The sequence below is a fragment of the Macaca thibetana genome, chromosome 17 (assembly GCF_024542745.1).
Source record: "Macaca thibetana thibetana isolate TM-01 chromosome 17, ASM2454274v1, whole genome shotgun sequence".
Classification (NCBI taxonomy): Eukaryota; Metazoa; Chordata; class Mammalia; order Primates; family Cercopithecidae; genus Macaca; species Macaca thibetana.
Genome location: NC_065594.1, coordinates 71,625,559 through 71,652,827, shown reverse-complemented (window position 1 = coordinate 71,652,827; position 27,269 = coordinate 71,625,559). Strand labels below are relative to the sequence as shown.

General features: G+C 37.3%; 1 protein-coding gene across 2 annotated transcripts in view; it reads right to left on the bottom strand.

Moving 5' to 3' along the window:
- Nucleotides 1–27,269, bottom strand: part of GPC5 (glypican 5) — a 1,466,403-nt gene that overhangs the window by 1,116,496 nt on the left and 322,638 nt on the right. For both annotated transcript variants that reach the window (XM_050766965.1, XM_050766966.1), the window contains exon 4: nucleotides 25,086–25,219. In XM_050766965.1, coding sequence (XP_050622922.1) covers nucleotides 25,086–25,219 — 134 coding nt within the window. The remainder of the gene's footprint in view (nucleotides 1–25,085; nucleotides 25,220–27,269) is intronic.

The window sequence follows — 27,269 nt, the reverse complement described above, 5'->3', positions numbered from 1 at the left end:
AACACACATTTTGGGGAAAGCCTACAATGATAAGACAATGTTAATAGAGCCAAATTTTAGTGCACAGATGAATCAGAAGATATTTACAAAACAAGGTAATATTTCAGTGCTCCATGCAAAACAAACAAGCAAACCAAACAAAAAGTCAGGATGAGTAACGGTAAGAGGAAAGAAAATACAGGTAGTATGCAATTTCATTAGTGGGGACTGTGCTTATGGGAATGAATTATGGTGAAATGGTAAGAAGAAACCATTTTATCATCAGTCTTATTGCTCATCATAAGATGTTTCTGTTTTATTCAAAAGGAAGTTGGAACCATTAAGTTTTCCAGCAAGCAGGTGTCATCATCATCATGGCAGCAGTTTGGGAGTAGAAAGCAGTGAGGTCACTTAGGTGGCTATCACCTGAGCAGAAGAAACCCTGAGGATGTGAGAAAGAGCCTGTCAGTGAACATAAAAACAAGTGAAAGATTTGAAAGACATTAGGAATCCAGAATTGACAGGCTAAAGGAAGAATGTTAAGATAACACACACAATTTCTAATTGTGTTTTCCCCCTGCTCATGTGAGGGATGCTCATGTCATTCGCTTAGATGAGAAATAAAGGAAGGGAAATCTCACCTTCCCAGGGTCCCACACTATACTTATGATCATCCTTATCTCACTCCATATTTTCGTCTTTCCAAGGCACACATCACTTTCTAGCCACTTATGTAATATACAGATTAATCAGGCCTTATTGTTTCTTAACTGTCTCCATGGTCTGGAATAAAATATTCAGGCAGGCAGAAATGTTGTTGTTTGTTTTGTTCACTGCCATAAATCATAGAGCAATGGTGTTACATACAGTAGCCCCAATAAATAGTCATCAAATTAATAAATGAGTGAAGACTAAGGAATTAATGGTTTCATTCTCAACATGTTCAGTCTGAGATTTCTTTGGAATGTCTAGATAGAGAAATCAAATAGAATGCTACTTTCAAACTTACTAGGTATAAATCTCATCTGGGGATTTTCCCAAAATGCAGATTCAGATTCAGTAGTTCCAGGGCAGGTCTCAAGACTGTACACATCTGCCGGGCGCGGTGGCTCACGCCTGTAATCCCAGCACTTTGGGAGGCTGAGATGGGCAGATCACGAGTTCAGGAGATCGAGACCATCCTGGCTAACACAGTGAAACCCCATCTCTACTAAAAATACAAAAAATAAGCCAGGCGTGGTGGCGGGCGCCTGTAGTACCAGCTACTAGCGGAGGCTGAGGCAGGAGAATAGCGTGAACCCGGGAGATGGAGCTTGCCGTGAGCCGAGATCGTGCCACTGCACTCCAGCCTGGGCGACAGAGCAAGACTCGGTCTCAAAAAAAAAGACTGTACACTTCAAAGCAGCACTCAGGTGATGTTGATGCTACTGGTTCAAGAACTATGCATATCATGGAAGTTTGCTGTTAAAGATGCGGCCTTGGGACATGTGATGTGAGACCCATCACCCATACAGGTAGTGACTAAAATAATAGACACGGAGAAAATCTTTCAGGAAAGTAATATGCAGTAACACAAAGCCAAAAAGAGCTGAAAGTGGAAAGAGCGAAGGAAGAAAACTTCAAAGTTAAAGCACTATAAAAACTAAAGGATGAGTGAATTTGAAGTTATATTCCTCACAGTACAAAATGCCATTCTGAGGGGTTAAATAAAATCCTGAAAGTGTCCTTCCTATGTGGTGACCATAATTATTATGTACTAAATTGTATCACCTCCTGTCACCACCACAAAAACATTCATATGTTGAAATCCTAGCTGTATTTGGAGACAGGGCCTTTAAAGAAACAATCAGGGGCCAGGTGTGGTGGCTCATGACTATAATCCCAGCACTTTGAGAGGCTGAGGCAGGAGGATTGCTTCAGCCTAGGCGGTGAAGACCAGCCTGGACAACATAGTGAGACAAGGTCTATACATACATACATACATGCATACATACATACATAAAATAAAATTTTAAAAATTAAAAAAGAATTATAATTAAATGAGTTCATATGGGTAGGTGCTAATCCAATATGACTGGTGTCCTTATAAGAAGAGGAAGAGATACCAGGGACACACAGGCACAGAGAAAAGGCCACATGAAAACACAGGGTGAAGGCAGCCATCCGCAAGCCAAGGAGAGAAGCCTCTGCAGAAACCAAACCTGCCAACACCTTTCAACCCCAGAGCTATTGAGGAAATTCATTTGCGTTGTTGAAGCCACCCAGTCTGTGGTATTTTGTTATGACAGCCCTAGCAAACTCATATAGGAATTAAAGCACTTGACATAAAGTAATGAACTTCACATTTGCTATACAACGAGTATTAGAAAGAGCATGCAAAACCATAAGTGGAGATTCCAAAAAAGAAAAATTAAAGATTTGTTTGTGTGCATGCTCATTTCCATGGGGAAGACAGTTGAAAATATTCGGGTATAAAAAGAAGGAGATAAGGGTTTGTGGTAATTAGCTTGTTTCTGGATATTCTAATTATCTACTTTCTGGGCACACAGGAGCTTGGAAGTTGGTTTTGGTCATGGGACGTGTTTGGGGTTCGAATAAATATAGGCAGAATTTATGTATGCTCCTTCTAGGCTGAAGCTTTAAGAACTAACGAGGCTTTGCCAGCTTCCGTTTCCCTCTGGCACGATGACTGGCAATGTTTCAGAGGAAGACTGCTCTGTCATTCTGCGTCCTAAACCCCAGGCAACTTAAGCAGTGATGGCTGCTGATCTGAAATGGCACAGGTTCCAAACAGAAACACAATGTTATTGTTCTAAACCGATGGTATGTTGGTGTAGTTTTCTATCGCATCATAACTTAGTCTCTCGGTTGATACAATGATAGGAAAAGAAAATTAATAATTCATTAATCAGAAATTCTGCAAAAGAGAGAGAGGAAGGGCTACTGAAAACAGAGTGGTTAGCTTTGAATTTTCTGAGGCTAAAATGAGGAAAGAAAGTCTGCATTAATATTAAGATGGGTTTTGGTTTGTAAAGACAGAAATCTTGGGGGGAGATCCTACTTTGGAACACTATGTTCTGTGTTTGGCAGGAATTAAGAGCAGTGTTGCAAAATGCAGTTGCACTGATAAATATTACTTTCAGTGATATTTACTTTCAGTGATATTTCAGGATAACAGAACTAGGGATCTTCAGTAGGTATATTAAACAAAAATAATTGAGATGGTGGTAAAGGAGGGGATTGAAACACCAGTAGGAATAGTGAACGGGTCAAAAAGACTTACAGGCCAGGCGCAGTGATTCACACCTGTAATCCCAGCACTTTGGGAGGCCGTGGTGGGCGGATCACCTGAGGTCGGGAGTTCGAGACCAGCCTGAGTAGCATGGAGAAACCCCATCTCTACTAAAAATACAAAATTAGCTGGACATGGTGGCACATGCCTGTAATCCCAGCTACTCAGGAGGCTGAGGCAGGAGAATTGCTTGAACCCAGGAGGCGGAGGTTGTGGTAAGCCAAGTTCATGCCACTGCACTCCAGCCTGGGCAACAAGAGCAAAACTATCTCAAAAAAAAAAAACAAAAAAGAAAACTTACCTGCTACCACAGGGCAAATTAATGGTGGCCCTATTATCAGAATTCACATCTCAGTTGCCAGCTCAATGCTCAAGCTAATACATGACTACTTTTCCAGTTTTACATGAAATATTTCAAGGAACAAAATATTATATTATTAGAAAGATTATAAATTTAAGCTGCTGGGAGAGTGACTGCATCCGTGCAATTATTTCTCTACAGTTATAAGACTATTTCCCGTTAAAATTAGGATCATAATAAACGCAGGGAGATGTTAACAGTCCCATCGAATTATCCTTCAGGGACTGTGTTTCATATGTCAGTTGCTTATCTTGTGCTTGAACTATCTCTAGTACACAGAAATGACATATAATTATTAAGAGTAACAGTTTGACCATATTGAAAAGAAAATAGAAAAATGTTCCTCATCTGAATATTTATTCAAAGCCTCTATGTCTGGACCAATAAAAATGGATCATTTCTAATTTGGGCTTGTAACAGCGTAGCATTTGTTGCCTTTGCTGCCATTTTCCAAGTTGAATGCAGAATCATTAGAAATGAGCCACACAGGCCAGGCATGGTGGGTCACTCCTGCAATCCCAGCACTTTGGGAGACCGAGGTGGACAGAATCAATTGAGATCAGGAGTTTGAGATCAGCCTGGCCAACATGGTGAAACCCCGTTTCTACTAAAAATACAAAAATTAGCCGGGTGTGGTGGTGCATGCCTGTGATCCCCGCTACTCAGGAGGCTGAGGCAGGAGAATTGCTTGAACCCAGGAGGCAGAGGTTGTAGTGAGCTGAGATTGTGCCACTGCTCTCCAGCCTGGGCAACAGATCAGCAAGACTCTGTCTCCAAAAAATACCACTTCCTGCTTTTAAAACACTAACTCATTCATACAAAATGTCTTTATTAAAAAGTCAAACAATAACAGATGCTGGCAAAGATGTGGAGAAAAGGGAACACTTATACACTGTTGGTAGAAATATAAATTAAATCAGCCTCTATAGAAAATGGTATGGAAATTTCTGAAAGAACTAAAAATAGAACTACTATTTGATCCAGCAATCCCGTTATTGGGTATTTCCCAAAGGAAATTCAACTATTTGTTATTTGGAAATTCCACTATCCCAGCAATTCCACTATTTGGTATTTACCCAAAGGAAAATAAATCATTATATCAAAAAGAGACCTGTAGTCATATGTTTCTCACGGCACTACTCACAAAAACAAAGACATGGAATCAACCTAAGTGTCCATCAGTAGGAGACTGGATAAAATGTGGTATATATTATACACACTGGAATACTACTCAGCCATAAAAATGAATGAAATCATGTCTTTTGCAGCAACACTGATGGAACTGGAGGACATCACGTTAAGTGAAATTAATCAGAAACAGAAAGTCAAATATCACATGTTCTCACAAGTGGGAGCTAAACAATGGGTACTCATGGACTTACAGAGTGGAATAATAGACACTGGAGACTCAGGAAGGCGGGAGGTGGAAGTGGGGTGAGGTATGCAAAATGGTTACAATGTGCATTATTTGGATGATGGTTATGCTAAAAGCCCAGACTTCATGGCTACACAACATATCCATGTAATACAACTGCACTTTTACCCACTATATCTATTAAAAATTTTAAAAATAAGAAACAATAAAATGTCTTGCCATGGCATAAGAGCTCTTGACCCTTTACCCTAAACCTCATCCCATGACAGTCCCCCTTCTCTCTATTCACACACACCAGCCAAAGCCCACACACCTATACACACATTGCATAAAACAACTCAATATTTACCGAACAAGATTCCAGGCTTAGCACATCCAGTTTCCTCCACCCAGAACTGTCTTCTCTTCTACTGTACTCTCAACTTTCTACCCATCCTTCAAGATCCTGCTTAAACTTCACCTCCTCTTCAACTCCTTCCCTGACCAACTGGTGTAGCAATGGGTTCATCCTCATTTCTCATCTAGCACCTGTCTATGGTTGTATTATAGCCCTTGCTCTCTAGTATTAGAATTCCCTTGTATGCCAATCTGCCTTCCCAATTAGTGAATGTGTTTCCTAAAGACAAAAGTCATGTCTTCCTCATGTTCTCAGGATTTGGACCATAGCTTGGTACCCAACAGGCACGTAACAAATTCTTTTTGAATTAGCCCCGGATGAAGTCTTAGTTCTTAACAACTTCTAGAATTAGAAGCTCCTACAAGAAATATGTTTTACACAATGCTAGTGATAATTTAAAGTTCTTTAAGTGCACAGGTGGCTTGGGAAACTTTAAATCAGGAAACTTTAAATTAGGGGACCTATTCCTAGATTCTGGCAAAATATCAGAGAGACCTTTCTGGTGTGTTGCATTAAAAAATAGAAGGAATCTCTAAGGTAGTACAACAACTGAGCTAAACTCTACTAAAGAAGCTCAAAACAGCTCCTATTTATATGTAATGTTAAAAGTAATACATAGTGACACATTAATATTTAGTCGCACTGCTGTGTAAGATAGCTATCATAATTAATACATCACAGATATGCTGCATTATGAAGACAGAGATAGAAGGAGTCTTAGAGATCATCTGTTCCAACAGCTCTCTGTCCTATCGATACATTGTCATTACCAAGGACACATTTTAAACTGTACACCTGGAGTTCTCCCTCAAACCATCAGATTTATTGGTCCGGGATGAGAACTGAGCATTTGGGTTTCTTGCAAGCTTCCTAAAGGATCCTAATGTGCAGCCAGGTTTGGGAACCAGTGACGTAGTCCAACCCTCTTATAAATAACAAAAGTGAAAAGAGAAAAATAAAAAGACTCATGAAAAGTCACTAAGTTATCAGTTAGGCATATAGTTGATACAGACTTCAACATCTTGTTTCATTAATTAACTGAAAATCTCATTACTTAGCAATAACTGGCTGCCAGTGGATACTTGATTAATCAAAGTTGAATACATCTTTAGATAGAAGAGTATTTCCACCTGTTTCCAAACATTTATGGAAATTATCACATTTTAAAAACATACTCATTAGTAGATTGTTAGATTAGAAAAAAAAAAAAAACCAGATACATTGCTTCTTCTTGACAAAAAAACTACACTGAGAATGCAATATGTTCAGACAGGAGTTACCTATACGTTTTGACCAGTCTGAAATGTTTGGAGCAGGAAGCACGCAGTGGGGTAAATTCTAATCACTGGCTAATGCCCAGCTTTGTACACTGTGCTAGCACAGTAAAGTAGAAGAAGGCTGTAGCACAATTGCTCATTCATAGCCTGCAGCCTTATTTGCCCTGAGCTTACTGAAGGCAGGGGAGAAACATGGACTAGCATAGTTATTGCTTCATTGTTTCCCATGCCCTTGAGGCCAACAGTGCCAGAAAGGTCTCCTGATATATCACATGGTAAAAAATACAAATAAAGGGGAATGCAAACCCACCCTGAAGTCGTCATTTCTGAATCTGTTGACAAAGGAATGCCAGTTACTACTATTAAATTGAGTAACACTTCCAACTGGCTATACTATTGTAGTTGACTTTATTCATGTTTAATTATAAAAGTAATATATCTTTTAGTAAGGTGTAAAATAATAAAAAGGTGCATGACTAACCAGTTAATTTCTGTCCTTCCATATTCTTTTCAACCCTCCCACCTGAGGTAACCAATATAACAGCTTGGTGTTTATCTTATTCTTCAGCTTTTGCTACGTGCAAGCTAACAAGCAGCTAAAGACAGACAGACAGACAGACCGACATAGAAAGATAGAGAAGGATATAGAGATGGTTTGGTTTCGCAAAATCTGTACCAACCTATACACATATATGAAATGGAATCTTTCTCACATGACAGTATATGACAAACCCCTTTCAGGTTAATAAATAGAGTCTTATTTTTAATTAACTGTATAATATTCCATAAACTGGATATAGCAATATTAGCATAGTCTTTTGAAAATATTTCACTAAGCAAATTTACATTTTAATTTATAAAGCTGACATAGTTTCAAACTTTGTTGATCTTTTAGGAAGCTGTTTGCCTTAAGGCCCATGGCTCTAATCTACATTTGACCTTGCATTTCATTTAATCAGACCTTGCTAGAAACAAAACTATGTTCAAAAGGCATACCTCTCAATCCTATGTCCTCATCTCATAGGAACTTGTCTCATTTTAAACATTTATAAATTGTCACATATTGCACCCCTCTTTTTTTTCCATTGAATTCAACACAGAAGAGACTATTTCTAATTTTGACCAAAGCTAATTATCTAGAAAAGTATCCAAGAAGAACCTTATCTTCTTCTTTTTTTTATTATTATACTTTAAGTTCTAGGGTACATGTGCACAACGTGCAGGTTTGTTACATATGTATACCTGTGCCATGTTGGTGTGCTGCACCCATCAACTTGTCAACACCCATCAACTAGTAATTTACATCAGGTATAACTCTCAATGCCATCCCTCCCCCCTCCCTCCTCCCCATAATAGGCCCCAGCGTGTGATGTTCCCCTTCCCGAGTCCAAGTGATCTCATTGTTCAATTCCCACCTATGAGTGAGAACATGCGGTGTTTGGTTTTCTGTTCTTGTGATAGTTTGCGGAGAATGATGGTTTCCAGCTGCATCCATGTCCCTACAAAGGACACAAACTCATCGTTTTTTATGGCTGCATAGTATTCCATGGTGTATATGTGCCACATTTTCTTAATCCAGTCTGTCACTGATGGACATTTGGGTTGATTCCAAGTCTTTGCTATTGTGAATAGTGCCACAATAAACATACTTGTACATGTGTTTTTTAGCAGCCAGATTTATATTCCTTTGGGTATATACCCAGTAATGAGATGGCTGGGTCATATGGTATTTCTAGTTCTAGATCCTTGAGGAATCGCCATACTGTTTTCCACAATGGTTGAACTAGTTTACAATCCCACCAACAGTGTAAAAGTGTTCCTATTTCTCCACATCCTCTCCAGCACCTGTTGTTTCCTGACTTTTTAATGATTGCCATTCTAACTGCTGTGAAATGCCATCCCCATCAAGCTACCAATGACTTTCTTCACAGAATTGGAAAAAACTGCTTTAAACTTCATATGGAACCAAAAAAGAGCCCGCATTGCCAAGACAATCTTAGTCAAAAGAACAAAGCTGGAGGGATCACACTACCTGACTTCAAACTATACTACAAGGCTATGGTAACCAAAACAGCATGGTACTGGTACCAAAACAAAGATATAGATCAATGGAACAGAACAGAGTCCTCAGAAATAATGCCACACATCTACAGCTATCTGATCTTTGACAAACCTGAGAAAAACAAGAAATGGGGAAAGGATTGCCTATTTCATAAATGGTGCTGGGAAAATTGGCTAGCCATAAGTAGAAAGCTGAAACTGGATCCTTTCCTTACTCCTTATACGAAAATTAATTCAAGATGGATTAGAGACTTAAATGTTAGACCTAATACCATAAAAACCCTAGAAGAAAACCTAGGTAATACCATTCAGGACATAGCCATGGGCAAAGACTTCATGTCTAAAACACCAAAAGCAATGGCAACAAAAGCCAAAATTGACAAACGGGATCTAATTAAACTAAAGAGCTTCTGCACAGCAAAAGAAACTACCATCAGAGTGAATAGGCAACCTATGGAATGGGAGAAAATTTTTGCAATCTACTCATCTGACAAAGGGCTAATATCCAGAACCTACAAAGAACTCAAACATATTTACAAGAAAAAAACAAACAACCCCATCAAAAAGGGGGCAAAGGATATGAACAGACATTTCTCAAAAGAAGACATGCATACAGCCAACAGACACATGAAAAAATGCTCATCATCACTGGCCATCAGAGAAATGCAAATCAAGAATCTCATTTTCAAATGGAGATTTTCTTTCTGGAATGTCTCAGACCACATGTTTCTCTACTTAATGACATACATTGATTTTTTTTCTTACCCTTAAAGTCAGTCCACACAGAATACAGAATCCAAATTAAAAGCAATGCCTAGCACACTGTTTGAAAATATCTGTAGAACAAAGGTCAAATGTGCAGTTTGCTAGTTAATGGCCTGAAGCAAAGTGAAGGTTAATGTGGCACTAATGAGCAGGCTCAACCCTGTAGAGATGTCTGACCACAGCTGTCAAACAGTAGACACTTAAAATGTCAGTCTCCTGCTCAGCAGAGGAAATATATAATTACATGTTTCTAGATAAGAACTCTTTTCTCTTGCTGTTCTGAATCTATATTTAATCATTTAACGTTATTCTCACCTAACTCATTCTATTTGACAAAATATTTACAGAAGTCTTTAGAATACAAAAAATAGATTTCTATTCTAATAGAATAGAAAGAGCAAACACCACTCTCATTGCAAATGCTTGAAAATAATTAAACTTGTATAGTCAGATGGAGAATGGAAGTCTCGTTTCTTGGCCCATTCTGGGAAGAGAGGGTGAACACATCACTGAGAAGCAATGCAATATATGGCACATTTATCACAAATGAAAATGTGTTTCAAGCACGGCATTCATATTTGATTCAAAAGAAAAAGAATAATTTTTCCAAAAGAGCAAGTCGTTAAGTCTGCTCTCTGAACCCCACCTGAACTCATTGCTCATTATGGAAACTGTGACCTAAAGATCGGCACCTTTCTCAAAGAGGAGGATTTTTTTTTCCCCTAAGTGATTCCAGGTTTCCCCCTCCACATAGGAAGTCATCTCCCTCACATGACATGATTCCCCTTTATTAGAGGATTTACTGTGATTTCAAAACAAAACTAAAGGGTTGGTAGGTTGGGGAGCAACAGGGAAAGTAATAGGAAAGAGATGGAAAGGAGCTCAGAGAATGGGCTGATTTCCTTAGAGACCCTTTGCAGAGATTTCTTTGCAAACAGGTGTTTCATGTTTAGCACTCCCTGTAATTTGATTCTAGCCTTGAGCTGGAAGTTCATAGCCATCTATGCAATTAGGATAGATGCCTCTATTCCTCACTTTTCAAAGACCTTCCAAACCCAACACATTACCACTTAATGTCCCCATAAAAAACACCCTTTCTGAAAGCATCCTCCTCTAAAAAGAGTGATTTAAACCTGTTGTCAAAACTAGGTTTTCAAAATTAGTTCTAACATCGTTTTCCCCTGTTGTAAAAATGTGCCTTAAAAAACACTACCTCTGTTCTCCATTAAAAAGGACTTTAAACAAGGACTTCGACCCATTAGTGAAAATAAACACGTGACCAAGTAATCAAGATTTAAAACCAGTCAGATAATACTAGGGAAATTGGTCATCTATCCCAAAAGAGACGTGACACGGTGCCTACCTCTTAAAATTGTTGGTCACTTTAATTAAAATATACAATTAATTGTTCAGTCTACTAGTTTAAAGAAACATGGTACCAATTTTTCAATTTTCAAATCTAATGATATTAATCTATGCTATTCACACAATCATTATTGAGTACCCATATTTTGAGATTCAGTATTTTAGGTCAAATCTTGAATATTCCCCTCTTTGGCAATAAGATATTTTCTGTGGCTGCTAACATTTTAACAATAAACTTGGTGACTTAAGGGACAAGAATATAATCTAGACATTATTAACCTCTCTCAGCATTAGCAGAACATTAATAAAATACTTGCCCTTTAACAGTCTGCCAATGAAAAGCCTTCTTTATTCTTCCTTCTTTTATCTTTTGCATTTTGGAATTACATTCAGATATTCCTGTTTACCTCCTCCCACACATTTATCTGACTAATGGCTGGCATACACCTAGTACAAATTGTTCATGCTTGCATTTTCAGATACTCTGTATCTTTCATTCCAAATACATGTGTCCCTGAACTCTGTTATAAAGATGGGCATTAGCACTAGGAAATCTATAAATAGCAATGCTCAGATAAAATAAGCTATTTTATTTTTCAATTTTATTCCTATTACTCTGGTAATTTTCATTTTGAAAAACATTGCTGTGGAATGTTACATGTCACCTAGGTATCCTTTTATTCTCAGTTTTTCTGATGGGGGGTCTAGAATATTACTGACTAGGATAATTAATGTACAATTACCTTAAGTTAATTATGCCATCTAAAATATGTTTATATGATAAGGATTAAGGTTATGCATCCTTCCATTATGATTATTCATATACATGTTTGTTTGTATAAGGCTTAGCTTAAATTGGAAAATGTAGACAAACCAAATACATTGAAGACTACAAATTCTTTGGTTTTACTCAGTTTACAAGATCCCAAAGTTACAGTGTTCCTTATATAACAAGAGTCTTGCTGAAAGAGGGTGAAACCAATAGAGCAAAAAGAGAGCCTCAGACTCCTTGACTTCAAAAGTCATCAGACCAGAATGAATCACATTTCTGAGAAGGAAGCTTAATCTAAAAGTCGATAGCTCTACAAATATGAGCCTAAACAAAAACAAAAAGAGATACCTTGAAACTTCCTTCATATTCTCATTTGTTGCACCAAGCAAAAGAAGCCACACATGATTCTACAGATCATGGTGAAGCTGTGTGCCCTGGAAATGGTTAATCTGATTTGTGTTTTGGACTGAAGATGAAAAAGGGAAAGGAAGTGTCTCTATCACATGTGTAACCTACTCCAGAGACACATTTTTTTCTACTAGTTTGAAGACAATTGTGGTGGATTTGGCAGCTTTGTCATTTCCATTCCATGCCATTGGATACAAATATGAGGATTTCTTGGTGCTTCCTGCTTCCCATTTTCCCCTATTATACATATGTACCCTTTATACATTTTAAACACCATTGATAGATTTTAAATGTTGAAAATGTTCTTTACCACGAAAAACAAAGTAGAAGATAGCGCTTGATACTCTTGCTATAGATGAAGGACCCATCCTACCTCTAAAGGCAATTAATTTGTAAGAGACGAACTTCAATCATCTTAAATTATGCCCCCACAGATTCCGCCAAAAATTCTGAAATAATTTTATACACTCCTATAAAATCATCAATTTCATCATAATTTGAACTTGAATCATGCTCTTCACCTCTTCTAGAAGTTCAGTGAAAAAAATTATAACCAGAGGAGCTGAACTTGAGGTTCTTTTCAACTCTGTAGACGTTTACTGACTTTCCAAAGGAAAAGGGGTAGAAGATTCACTTGTTGGGAGAAAAGAGAAAGAAAACATACTCTTAGATATATTAGATAAGGAGAATTTATTCACAGTTTGGTTTTCTTGGTGGAAAAGATGTTTTCAGCCATATAAATGAGATAGCCCCACGGTAATAATTACATACATTACTAAAAGCTTCTAGCTTTTCCGGCAAAGCTGCTACATAGAAACAGAAGGTTTTGGTATGACCAGTTTGAAAACTGTCCAATTTCTAGCCATTTCTATGACTATAAAATGACACCTTATTATTCTTTCTGTAGTCAGAAATGTGGAGAGATTTACTTCCACACACACTAACCTAAGGTTGACAGCCTCTGCACTGCAAATATCATAAAGCAACTTAAGGACATAAGCATTATGGAACACTAATGGAGCCTGAAGAGTTTAGAATAAATCTCATGCTCCCTGAATTAAGTCTATCCTCATCTAAGAAAGCAAACTAGTAGAGTTCCAATTGCAGCCACCGGATATGACAGTTGCATATGTTTTCTATAATTGCCGGTAATTGTTACCCTCAAAACAAAAAGTGGGCATCTGTTGAATACCAAACATATGGGCACATAGCCACATCCAAGACCAATTGCAATGTCAACTTCTAGTTTGTGCCAAATTGTTGGACCTCCCTCTTCTTTCAGGACTAGTGTGCATAATATTAATTTTCTACTATGTAGATTTCATTTAAGATGATCCATGAAATGGCCATTAATTTTTTCATGAACATCTAGAAAGTAAGAGCATTTTAAAAAGATTTTCTGTTTTTAATATTAGTTTTAGGTGGAGCAAAGTACTTTTCAATGCAACAAAATTCTGCGTGGATTTGTCTATGAACTTTCTTTTTCTGGGAACATTTATGGGATCCTCAGCAGGATACATGATTCCCAAAGGTTAAGAACAACTAGCCTGAACTTTTGCCATATGTTTGCTCTGCCTTCTGGTATTTGCTCTTCCTGTGTGCCTGTAGTTTGACCCCCTGCAAGTCCTGATCTTCATTATTTCCGTAGGTCTTGACTCTAGCCTGCCTTATAGCTCATGTTCCCTCCGTACCTGCTCTGGCCTCACCTCTGGCCTCCTATCCAAAGCTTTGTCTTGGCCTGCCCTGCTCTGGAAGCCCTCAGCACCACCACCTAACAAGCACTGTTTTACATTAAGCAGATTTTTTTTTTCATTGAAAACATGACCTTTATTTTCACAAGTTAAATTTACAGGTAATAAATAATAATGGCACCTCAAAGACACACTAACTTTCACTTACGAAGAAATAGATTGTAAATTGCTTTCTCTGGTACTATAAATGATATTAAATTTTCCTGAAAGAATCAACTTCTTTTTCAGACCAATGAATATTTTCATCCACTGAATATTTGTACATACAATTCGTCATTAAGTCCAGCATATCTCAATACTGATTTACCATCTAAACAAACATATATACTCAGTGTGTAATACCATGAATTTTTAAATTTAATTTTGGTTTCATTAATAAAGTGTTGTGTTAGATAAGATTTGACTATGTAACTATAAACTCTATGTTTTTTATTATAAACTCTATGTATTTTAAGCTAACTGATCCCATTTAATATGAATCTATCTACCTTGGCAATAATCTTAAATAACATTAAGTGTTCTTCACTGAACAGATGTTTCAAATTTTTTTCCCACATTTAATCATTTTGAACACTTCACTGTGTTTTTCAGTGACATACAGGATATTAATTTACTTTAGTTGACAGTGACATTCTGAATGAGAATCATGCCCTGCCTCATTTCTTTGATTAAACTGCAATTTCAAGTGTCCTCATTGCTTTCTATTCTTAACAAATAAAACTGTTAATGTTCCAAGTGATAAAATTCTCACTCAAATCATGATTTAATAAATGCATTAGAATGAAATGGAAATATCTAATGATATAATATTTCAATTAAGTTCTGAAGACAAAATTGAAAAAAACTCATAAAACAATTTATATTTTGTTTCAAACATTAAAAATCCAGTATTTCTAAAAATTCTGCATTCCCTACCTTGACATCAAAAGCCTGTCTGATAGGAAAAATATCTTATTTTTACTAAGCACCTAGGACAGTCCCTATTATGCAAATACACACTCATGCATGTAGCCAATCCCCTTAATCATGCATTCTGAAATGAGAGGCCTGGCTAATTGGAATGCTTGCTGGAGAACAGATGGGGCACTGGTGTTGAGACTCTATCTTAATTTATTGTCCTGGGGTTTTCCTAATTACCTACTTAATTGGCACAGCCACGCCACTTTGAAATAATAATATACAGCTAATTATCACCGATTTAAGCTTGCTAATAGCTTATTCTTACCAGCTAACTTCAAGAAATCAAGCAGAGAGCAGGAACTGCCACAGGGAAATCACTCAGCCTGGCCTGCTTTAGACAACTATATGAGTGCAACGTCCTTTACAGCTGTGTTGATTTGGTCTCTGCCCAAAAAGGCAACATTGTGATGCTTTGCTGGCTGTTTAAAGGAGCAGTAGCTCTTCCTTACTTTGCTCAACTTTGGAGACCTCCGTAACTGGTATGTATCAATCACTCAGGATCTTCAATGTGCACATTATTAGCATGCTGTATAAACAGAAGTAAACTGGGGAAATTGAATCAGGACAATTACATCTCCAAAATAAAAGAATCCAACTCTATGATTTAGTTCCCCTCTTTCCAAGCTAGAAGAAGACTCACAATGTCCACAAATGAGCTTAGCACAACTCTTATCCCGGAATAAGGAAATCTTCCTTCTTCAAATGTTAGAAGCCAAACAAGGAAAAAGCAATGGACTTAACAGAAGGGACCTCTGTGAAATGAATATAGAAAAACAGAGAGGAAAGAAAGACAAAACAAAATGGTTAGGAACTTGGGAATATTAAGAGATTTCTCTATCCTCAGGAGGGGATACTGTAATACTGCCTTCACTTACTCTCATTCTGCATTTATTTTAGGTACCTTTAAAAATTCAAGTATCTCTAGGTCAGATTCCCTAGAAGCAGTGCCTGAGACAGTAATCAGTATGCAGGCAACTCATGAGGGAGTGCTCTTAGGTAAAAGGGAGCAAGGGAAGCAAGGGCAGGTGTAGCGGAAGGAGCTAAGTGGGGATGTGGGCTCAGCTTCAGCCAGATACCACAGGGAGCACTGAAGCATGCATTTCACCATGTTTGGTCCCACCCGTTCAAGCAAGGGGCAAGCCTCTTCTATCCCTGTGTCAGTCAGTCATTGTCTGTGAGCTGCTACCAAGAGCCTGAAGTAGGCGGGAGTCTAATCCTTTTCCACAGGTGGATGAGATGGGTGAGAGGCAGTCTCCAAGATAACTCCCACAGTTTGATCCCTCATGCCTTTGCATAGTCCCCTTCTACACTGAAGAGGGTTGACCTATGTAACCTATGGAATATTGCAAAAACAATAGTATGTGATTTCTGAGGCCAGTTCATAATAAGACGGCAGCCTCTGCCTTGCTCTCTGTTAGATTTCTTGTCCTGAGAGAAGTCAGCTACAATGTGAGGACACTCAGGCAGTCCTATGGAGAGGTCATTGTGACAACAAATGGAGGCCTCCCACCAACAGCCATGTGAGCAAGCAATCTTGGGAGATGATACTCCAGCCCCACTTGAGCTTTCAGATGACCACAGCCCTAGCTGCCTTCTTGACAGCAATCTCTGTAATGACCCTGAGCATGAACCCCACAAGTAATTAGCTCCCAAATTCCTAACAGAAAATAGTATAATAAATGTTTATTGCTGGTTTAAGCCACTACATTTTGGAATGATTTTTTAGATAGCAATAGGTAAGAAACACCAATGGCTCCTATTTGTTGAAGGCAATTTCCCAGAGACTAGAGCAGCTGTGAGTTGGTACACAGCAGCCAGGAGGCAGGCAAAAGGGCCAGGTGAAGAGGATGTGAGTAGGGCCAACAGCAGCACCCACAACTTTAGTTATTTCTCATCTTATATTTGTTCCACTAAACTTTCCATACCACTTAGACACAACGTGTAATGTTATGAACTTAATGATGGCTTAGTCATGAACTTAATGATGGCTTAGACATTTTCATTTTTAAAATGTTACTTGGCAGCAATGTATAATTCAAGACCTCATGAAAATATTCTTCAAAAATGAAGATGTCTGCAGACAAATGAAAGTTGCAAAAATTCATCGCCTGTAATAATCAGCAAAAGCTATACTAAGGCTAAAGCAAAACGATTCTATATAAACACATGAAACTGGAGGAAAAAAAGCACCAGAAAGGACAAACTGTGTGAGAAATTATAAGTATTGACTATATAACAGTAGTTGTCCTAGGGGTTGTGAAAATATTGGTAAGAGTCAGCTATTTGCTGGTAAAATAGCATAAAAAATGGGAAGAGTGTAATGGAGTGAAACTATCGTAAGTTTCTTATATTGTTCAATGAAGTAGTAAAAGTTATAATTTAGACACTAAAAATTAAAAATGCATATTGTGATCTCTAAAATAACCATTGGATAATAAAGAAATACAAATTTAAAAAGTTGTAAAAGGATAAAAATAATAAATATATGTTAAACTCAAAAGAAGGCAAGAAAGGGAGAATTTTTTTAAAAGGCATGAAGTAAAGAGAAAACAAAGAGCAAGACAGCAGTCTTAAGCCCAACTACCTTCAGGATATTGTATATTTCTGTATACAAAAGGATTAAACATTCCAATGATAAAACAAAGGCTGATTAATCATCACTTAATAAATACTGTTGGCCTACACCCAAAAAAAGGTAGCTAGTTAAATTAGTTATAAGTCAACCATGGTTATGCTGAGGCTTAGGACACAACACCCCAAAATATAACTGTAGGAGACCAGAACATGCCACGCCAAAATATAACTTTTTGTCATCTTGATTACTTTGAACTGGTTATTTTGAGAACTGAAGACACAGGAAACGCTCTGAAAACCTGCTCTTTTGTAAAAGAAGTTTACATCTATAAAGAAAATTTTCCTTAGTAAAGGTATCTGAATCAGGAAGAGAACTTCCAGGAGACCTAGTTTGTCTTTATCACCAGTGCGAATTTTGCCTGCGTAACAATGCAAATTTTATTTCCCATCCCTTTCCTCCACTCACCCTCTCAATAGTTTGTCTTCACTACCCCCCAGAAGATCCAACCGTATATTCCTTTCTTGAGCTCCAGATGCTATATAAGCTTCAATTACCTAGCCTTTCCTTAAGCCCCATATTTTTGTGGGACTCCCATTCCTATATATGTAATTAAAATTGTTTTTCTATTAATCTGCCTTATATTAACTTAATTTGTACCCCAACTAAAGAATTTCAGAGGGTGGAAGGAAACCATTCTCCCCTCCCTGACAATTATATTAACATTACCTCAAAGAATAGGTTGAATACTGGAAGACTAAAATATAAATTAAATTCTTCCTCTGTCACAAAGTCCTGAAATAATTTTTCTAAGTTAGGGTGCCATAATTCTAACATAATTTTAAACAACAAAATTTTCATAATATACTAAATCTAAAATATAAACTATGGCAATATAATTTGAAAAGGTTATGCCTCATTTATAATATAAAATACATTTTTAATTTTTGGCAAGCATAGAATAGTGTTTATTTTCATTTATGTTGGCAAAGACACTGATGGATTTTACAGTTCCTATTTTTTCAGCTATTACAGAAACTAAATTAAGCTATGGAAACTGCTAAATTATTTTGTTTCATAGCTTTCCTTTAATGGTTTTGGCTTGGTTTAAATTTACAGAAAGTAGTTTCTGCTAGAGGCATTCTCTTGGGAATTACTCAAAGTAAATTTTAAAAAGGATACGTGAGAGAAACTATTGTTAAACAAATATTACAGGCCATTCTTTTGAACTGAACTCTTGCACTAGGCCTCAACAGACTAGACTAAACCAAAATGGAATCAGTCATGCTACATGCCATATCATCAAACTGAAGCTTTAAAGGAAACAGATCCCAAAACAGACCAGTTTTTCCTAAAAACAGGAGATTCCAGGAAATCTGGGTCATTGTAATAAAGAATTCCTGTCTGCTTTAACCCTTTCATAAAGTAATCTGAGACAGAGTCCCGCTCTGTTGCCCAGGCTGGAGTGCAGTGGTGCGCCATCTGGGCTCACTGAAAGCTGCGCCTCCCAGGTTCATGCCATTCTTCTGCCTCAGCCTCTCGAGTAGCTGGGACTACTCTCAAAAAAAAAAAGAAAAAAAAAGAAATCTGAAGTAACCTGATGTTAACCAATCAGTTATTTTATTTTATTTTTTCCTATTGTTCTGTTTTCTCGTTTCCACCTTACAAAACCCACTGTCCTGAACTTGCCCAATGGGAGTTTTCATTCCATTTTCTGGAATAGAGGCTTCTCTGATTCATGAATCCCAAATAAAAGCCAATTATATCTACAACTAAATTTGTTGTAATTTTTTCTTTTAACACTATTGTGGATATACAGCTAATTAATAAAACTAACTTAGAAAATATTAATTTATTTTTTACTTCCCTTTTATATGAACTACACAAAGCAGTGGTTTTGTTAATAATTTGGATGTTTTTCTTGCCTATGTTTTTCAGTAATCTTTCCTTTTATTTTAATTAATGGGTTATAGAAGGAAATCCAAACAAGTCAACAACTGTTCTCGGTCATTTATACTTTATCTCATTGGGACATTTAGTCCACAGACCCACCCTGTAGTTATTTCACACTCCTGAACACAGACTTGAACTAGATATACTGACCCATCGCACAATCCCCATACTGAGTCCCCAACTCAGGGAGTGAACACCAAATTGAAATTCCTGAAATTCAGGCCAATATCCCTGATAAACATCGATATGAAAATCCTCAATAAAATACTGGCAATCAAATCCAGCAGCACATCAAAAAGCTTATCTACCACAATTAAGTCACCTTCATCCCTGGGATGCAAGGCTGGTTCAACATATGCAAATCAATAAACATAATCCATCACATAAAAGAACCTATGACAAAAACCACACGATCATCTCAATAGATGCAGAAAAGACCTTCGATAAAATTCAAGATCTCTTCATGTTAAAATCTCTCAATAAACCAGGTATTGATGGATCATATCTCAAAATAATAAGAGCTATTTATGACAAACCCACAGCAAATATCATACTGGATGGGCAAAAGCTAGAAGCATTCCCTTTGAAAACTGGCATAAAACAAGGATGCCCCTTCTCAACACTCTCATTCAACACAGTATTGGAAGTTCTGGCCAGGGCAATCAGAGAAGACAAAGAAATAAAGGGTATTCAGATAGGAAGAGAGGTAGTTAACTTGTCTGTTTCCAGAGGACATGATTCTATACTTAGAAAACCCCATTGTCTCAGCCCAAAACTCTTAAGCTAATAAGCCATTTCAGCAAAGTCTCAGGATAAAAAAAATCATTGTGCAAAAACCACAGGCATTCCTATACGTCAACAATAGACAAGGAGAGAGCAAAATCATGAATGAAATCCCATTCACAATTGCTACAAAGAGAATAAAACACCTAGGAATACAGCTAACACAGGATGTGAAGTACCTCTTCAAGGAGAACTACACACCACTGCTCAAGGAAATAAGGGAGAACAAAAACAAATGGAAAAACATTCCATCCTCATGGATATGAAAAATCAATATAGCAGGCCGTGCCCGGTGGCTCACGCCTGTAATCCCTGCACTTTGGGAGGCTGAGGTGGGCGCATCACAAGGTCAGGAGTTTGAGACCAGCCTGGCGAACATGGTGACCCCATCTCTACTAAAAATACAAAAATTAGCCAGGTGTGGTGGTGCATGCTGTAATCCCAGCTACTTGGGAGGGTGAGGCAGGAGAATTGCTTGAACCTGGGAGGTGGAGGTTGCAGTAAGCCGAGATTGCACCACTGCACTCCAGCCTGGGTGATAGAGTGAGACTCTGTCTCAGAAACAAAACAAAACAAAACAAAACAAAAATTGTGAAAATGCCCATACTTCCCAAAGTAATTTATAGATTCAATGCTATTCCCATCAAACCACCATTGACATTCTTCACAGAATTCGAAAAAACTACTTTAAATTTCATATGGAACCAAAAAGAGCCCATATAGCCAAGAAAATCTTAAGCAAAAAGAGCAAAACTGGGAGCATCACACTGCCTGACCTCAAACTATAGTACAAACAACCAAAACAGCATGGTACTGGTACCAAAACAGATATATAGACCAATGGAACACAGCAGAGACCTCAGAAATCACACCTCAAATCTACAACCATCTGATCTTCACCAAACCTGAGAAAAACAAGCAATGGGGAAAGGATTCCCTACTTAATAAAAGGTGTTGGGAAAACTGGCTAGCCATATGCAGAAAACTGAAACTGGACACCTTCCTTACACCCCATATAAAAATTAACTCAAGACAGATTAAAACTGAAATGTAAAACTCCAAACCATAGAAACACTAGAAGAAAACCTAGGCAATACCATTCAGGACATAGGCATGGCCAAAGCCTTCATGACAAAAACACCGAAGCAATTGCAACAAAAGCCAAAATTTACAAATGGGATCTAATTAAACTAAAGAGCTTCTGCAGAGCAAAAGAAACTACCATCAGAGTGAACAGGCAACATACAGAATAGGAGAAAATTTCTGCAATCCACCCATATGACAAAGGTCTAATATCCAGAATCTGCAAACTTAAATTTACAAGAAAAAAAAAAAAAACATCAAAAAGTGGGCAAAGGATATGAACAGACACTTCTCAAGAGAAGACATTTATGCAGCCAACAAACATATGAAAAAAAGCTTAACATCGCTGATCATTAGAGAAATGCAAATCAAAACCACAATGAGATACTATCTCACGCCAGTCAGAATGGCGATCATTAAAAAGTCAGGAAACAACAGATGCTGGAGAGGCTATGACGAAACAGGAACACTTTTACATGGTTGGTGGAAGTGTAAATTAGTTCAACCATTGTGGAAGACAGTGTAGTGATTCCTCAAGGATCTAGAACCAGAAATGCCATTTGACCCAGCAATCCCATTACTGGGTATATACCCAAAGGATTATAAATCATTCTACTATAAAGACACACACACGTATTTTTATTGCAGCACTATTTACAATAGCAAAGACATGGAACCAATACAAATGTCCATCAATTATAGACTAGATAAAGAAAATGTGGTATATATACACTATGGAATACTATGCAGCCATAAAAAGGAATGAGACCATGTCCTTTTCAGGGACATGGGTGAAGCTGGAAGCCATCATCCTCAGCAAACTAACAGGAACAGAAAACCAAACACTACACGTTCTGACTCCTAAGTGGGAATTGAACAATGAGAACACATGGACATAGGGAGGGGAACAACACACATCAGGGTCAGTCAGGGAGTGTGGGGCAAGGGGAGGGAGAGCATTAGGACAAATAGCTAATGCATGCAGGGCTTAAAACCTAGATGACAGGATGATAGGTGCAGCAAACCACCATGGCACACATACACCCATTTAACAAACCTACACTTTCTGCACTTTTATCCTGGAACTTAAAGTTAAAGAAAATAAAATAAAGGAAGAGAAAAAAAATAAACCACCTAAAAGTTGAGCTGAACACAATAAGAAAAAAGAAATTCCTCTCCTGACAAAAATACTAAAATGAAAATGTATCATATACCTGTGGAATTGCTGAGATTAGGGCCACTTCAAAAACATGAAAAAACACAGTGGTGGTGATTCCTAACACCTCGCTACTTACCTCGCCTATTTAGCTGGTCTGTGCACACTGAGACGGACTTGGAGAAGGTTGGCTTATCATAAACAGAGTCAGAGGGTGACTCCAATTACAGATGTTCCTTTATATGTGGTAACTACTTGGGCAAATCCAAATATGTCCTGATACCTGCTATGCAGCTAATGATTTGGCAAATTATTTTACCTCCTTACCAATTAGTAAGGACAACTGGAAATAATTCACTTTTAGCTGGCAAGGACTCCTTCACTGTTAGACCTCAAACTCTCCCAATCCATGGCAAACAGGAGCCTTGACTGTCTAGATATCCTGTAGGACATAATGCTGACAATAAAATATGGATCACTTCATCCTAAATGTCTTAGTAGAAATATGTGTGCCTCTGTGGTGAAAAATATTAACATTTCAAGTGCTTGACAATTCAGCAATATTTCTAAATGTGGCCTGGATGTTACTGGGAAATTGTTCTTATATAAAAGGAAAATTTCTGCACCTAAGATAACCTAAAACTCAGGAAGAGATACAATGCTTTTTAGATTCCTTTATATACTAGAAAAAAATCACATTATACATTTTGGTGTGTTGCTCTAGTCCATTCACAGAATAGCCCCAAAGAGCTTTAATATGAAAAAGAAAAGGCTCTGTTGCTTATACATTTGCAAGGTGCTCTGATGGTGAGTCCAGATGACCTTGTTTACTTATTCAGTGGTATCTGAAGTTTCATGGCTGGGTGGGTTAGTTGGTTGTTTGGTTAGTTGCTTTGCAATTGAGCCCTGGTGGAAACTACACACTTGGCCATGACCTAGCAAGTGACCGTGCAACCTGAGATTGCCATGATGAACTAAGTACTATTTGATCTGCCAGGCTGTAAGACTAGGCTTAAATAGAAGTAATTACAACCAAATGGAAGTGATCTATTGGAAATCAGGCTCAAGCAGGTAGAGAAAGAACAAGGCACATGAAAAGGTAGCCCAGACTCAGCACCTACTCCTGCTACATAACCCACCTATTTCAATGGAAATTTAGAACATCATGGGGAAAAATAAGTTGATGAGGGATACATAAAATTCAGAATCAGTTTGTAGAGAAACTTGCACAATAAATAGGCAACAAACAGAAATATAATGCCATGGCAATGAAGCACCCCTAAAGAGTGGAAATAAAAAATAGCGTAAAATTGAAATGCATAAGTGGACTCGTGTACAGTTCCTATGGTTGTTCACTCCGTGCGGCAGGAGACAAGCATGTGATGGATCTACGCTCATTCATGGACAATGGCTCATCATAGCTGGACGGTCAGGGACATCAAAATAATGAGTTTGCAAGATTGGTGACAAGAAGGTCTATTCAGTGGCCAGGATAGATACTTTTAAAAACTTTCACTCGTCTGAGCCCCCTTATTGTTCCTGAGCCAGTTTGTAACATTTCACCTGCATTGGTTTCATTTTGCTAGTGAATAGACGATATTAAAGGTTGGGTTTTGTTTTGTTTTCCAGCTGGGTTGTTTTGGTGGTAAAATACATCACCTTGAAGGACTTCAGATCTTCTGTAGCTGGGTTTTATTATAAAAACACCCTAGACAAAATACACTGATTTCTCAAGTGCAAGAAATGATTGCTGATCATTGTAGGTGTTTAGATAAAAAGAACAGCTACTTTACATGTAAAATAAAATGCTAATTCTTTTTAGCTGTAGAAAATAGCCAGCAATAGCCCAGATCTTTATCCCATGCTTACAGCCCATCTGATGAGAGAATGTGGCAATTAGGTGTCCTATCCCAAAAAGAAAGAAACAGATTTTAGATTATAGAAACGTTATGTGAAATACTTTATATATGAATTATTCATAGAGTATTATTAGAAATAATTATTTCATAAATGAATACAAAATTCTGAATTTCAGTCCAATTCAAAAAGTACTGACTTAGAATCTAGTGTTTGCCAGGACATACACTGACTGGTCAACTAGACACACACACAAATAATAATTTCCTCTAGTTTTAAGAGCTTTACCTCTTAAGCATCCATTATCAAGCAAAGGAACGCAAAACAAGGCCTGAATTTAACCTGTGGAATAATGATGGGCATAGTGGTAGAAATGTGAGTTAGCAAACCCTATGGGATGTTTATTATTTTGAATCAACAGATAACTATTTTTAGCATTTCATGTAAAAAGTATGAAAACTTCTTTTTATTAAACTTTTACAAATATATGTTAAACATTCAGTAATAGGTATCACATCATGTAAATCTTTTATCTTTCTGTCTTTCCCTCTCGAATACGGTAGCCACTAACCATATTTACAATTTAAAATTAAGTAAGATTAAAAATTCAATCCTCAGTCACACTGGCCATATTTTAAGTGCACGATGTCGCATGTGCCCAGGGCCCCCGATATGGCCTTCCATGTTATATTATTGAAATGTTCCATTATCACAGGAAGTTTTCTTGGTCTTATAAGTTGAACCTATCTTCCAAATTAATGGAACAGATGGAGCCACTGAATTTTCAAGTTAATGAATGTTGATCTTTTTTTTCATCCATATTGCATTTTATTCTATTTAATTGAATATGTTCTGTTCTGTTGTAAAATTAATGGCTTACTTTCTTTTCTCTTTCTGGTTGTAAAACAAATGTCTTACTTTCTTCTGTTGGCAAGCGTCTCTTCACTGTTCCTTGTAGTGGTCTTCATTCCATGCTTCTCTTTGCTCTGATCAAAAGAACAACGGGGGCTTTGTGTGGGTGTTCTTATGGGGCGGCCACAAATCTTATTTACCTTTTAAATAGAAAACATTAAAAGGCAGTTAGAAATCATGCTCCATCTTTCTGAGAATGTGATGTTTCGTAGAAGTCAAAACAATGACATGTTCTTGCTTTCACCTCAATATTCACCTTTAAAATAATATACAATGTTTGTTAGTTTTTCAAACAGAGGGAAGTAAATTGTCTGTATAAAATGGCAGTTATGATAAATGGACATCGTGGACATTTATGTGGTATGCAGTATACATGTGCAAGATATGCCAAAATCAGATGACTATATTAATAAACTGACTTATTTATGTAATATTACTTTATCAAAATAGATATTATTTATGATTTATATGTATAACTAATCACATACTTGTCCTATGTTAAAATGAAATAATTTGCTATGGAATATGTGGTCCTTTTATAAATGAATTCTAAGGTCAAAAGCAAATATCTTTGTAGTTTTCTTCTTAAGGTCCTTTCTTAGAAATGACAATGAATATTAATATGAAGATCTCCTTTTATAATAGTTCTGCATCTTCTTTCTCAAACTGGTGTGATTTCAGGGTGTTATTACAGTACTTTTAAAAAATAATTTATCCCCATCGAAAACATACTGTTTCTTTAATACTTATCTAGTAAAGATATCTGTATAATTTATATAAGTATCATCGAAAAAATTAAGTAATTACTTTACATGTAAAGCATCAAACAGATTTATATGATACCTCATATAATTGAAAAGGCAGAGTAATATAATTGGAAATACGTAAAAGCATTGCCTGGAATCAAGAGACTCTGGTTCTCGTCCTAATTTTTCCTTTCTTCACACTGAGACCTTAAAAACGTAACAGACCTCTTTGAATGTGATTTCCTAATGTGCACAACGAAGAAGTTAGAATAAATTATTCCAAAGTTCCCTTAAAGTTAGAGATCTCTTTGATTTTCCATGTAATGAGTATTGAAGAAGCTATGTATCCATTTCATTTATTTTACCCATATTTCTTTCACTTTTAGTATTTGCAAAGCACATATATTAAATGTTATAATAGGGAAAATAGGAGTAACTAAAGTTTCTCCTAATAGAGCTTGTAATTTAAGAGGAAAGAAATAAAGGAATCCTTCTAATCATCAAAATGCAAGTTGTATGTGTCAAAAAAGTGCGACTGACAATGGATGTCCGAGAGAGGTAGGATCCTTGCCTGGTGGCGGTGATGGGTGAAGAAGGATATCAGCAAAGACTACCCTGGGAAAGGCTACTACCCATCGGGATGAGACTTGGAGCATCCATTGAACCTGGATATGTTGAAGTTATTTCAGTTCAATCAAATTAAAAATAAATATCTGTTGTACCCTACTATGTTAGATGCTAGAGATACAAATATGAATAAGGCATGGCCTCACGTACACTGTTGAGATGAAAGTTACACCGGTAAAATAGCAATTGTCCTATAACATGACAAGAGCAACCCATTACAAGGATGTCAAAACATTGGAACACATGGTTACAGCAACTACACTGTGCATTTGGAACAAGAAGTACATGCTGTGAGAAATGGGTGTAGCAAGAGGTAAGGCTGGTGTGAAAGACATAAACAAGCCATCGTATGACTTGGAGACTGAGCTAAAGGACTTGTGAGAGCAAATGGAACACAGGCAAAAGATTCCAAGTGGGGAAAGTGCAGCTTCAGATTTCCACATGAGAAAACTCATCACAGCAGCTGTGCAGAGGGAGAAGAGAGGTCCTTCAACAGGCCCATGGAAAATGTCAGGGCCCGAAGTCGGCAGAGAAGCAGTAAAATGGAAGAAGTGGATTTCAGAGATGCACAGGAGGGACAAGAGTAGCACTTGGAGATGGATTTGATAGAGAATTTTCTCAGAACAAAGAACAGTGATGATGGGCAGAGGAAAAGTCCTCAGAGGGTAGGTGTCAGAAAACATGAGGCTGACACGGACAATTGAAAAAGTTTTGCTTTGCTTGGAAAGGTGGGTTCATGGAAGATAATCATAAAAGGAAATTATATTTAAAGGGTAAGTTACAGAAAAGATTTTGGAGGGCTTTAAATGCCAGGCTA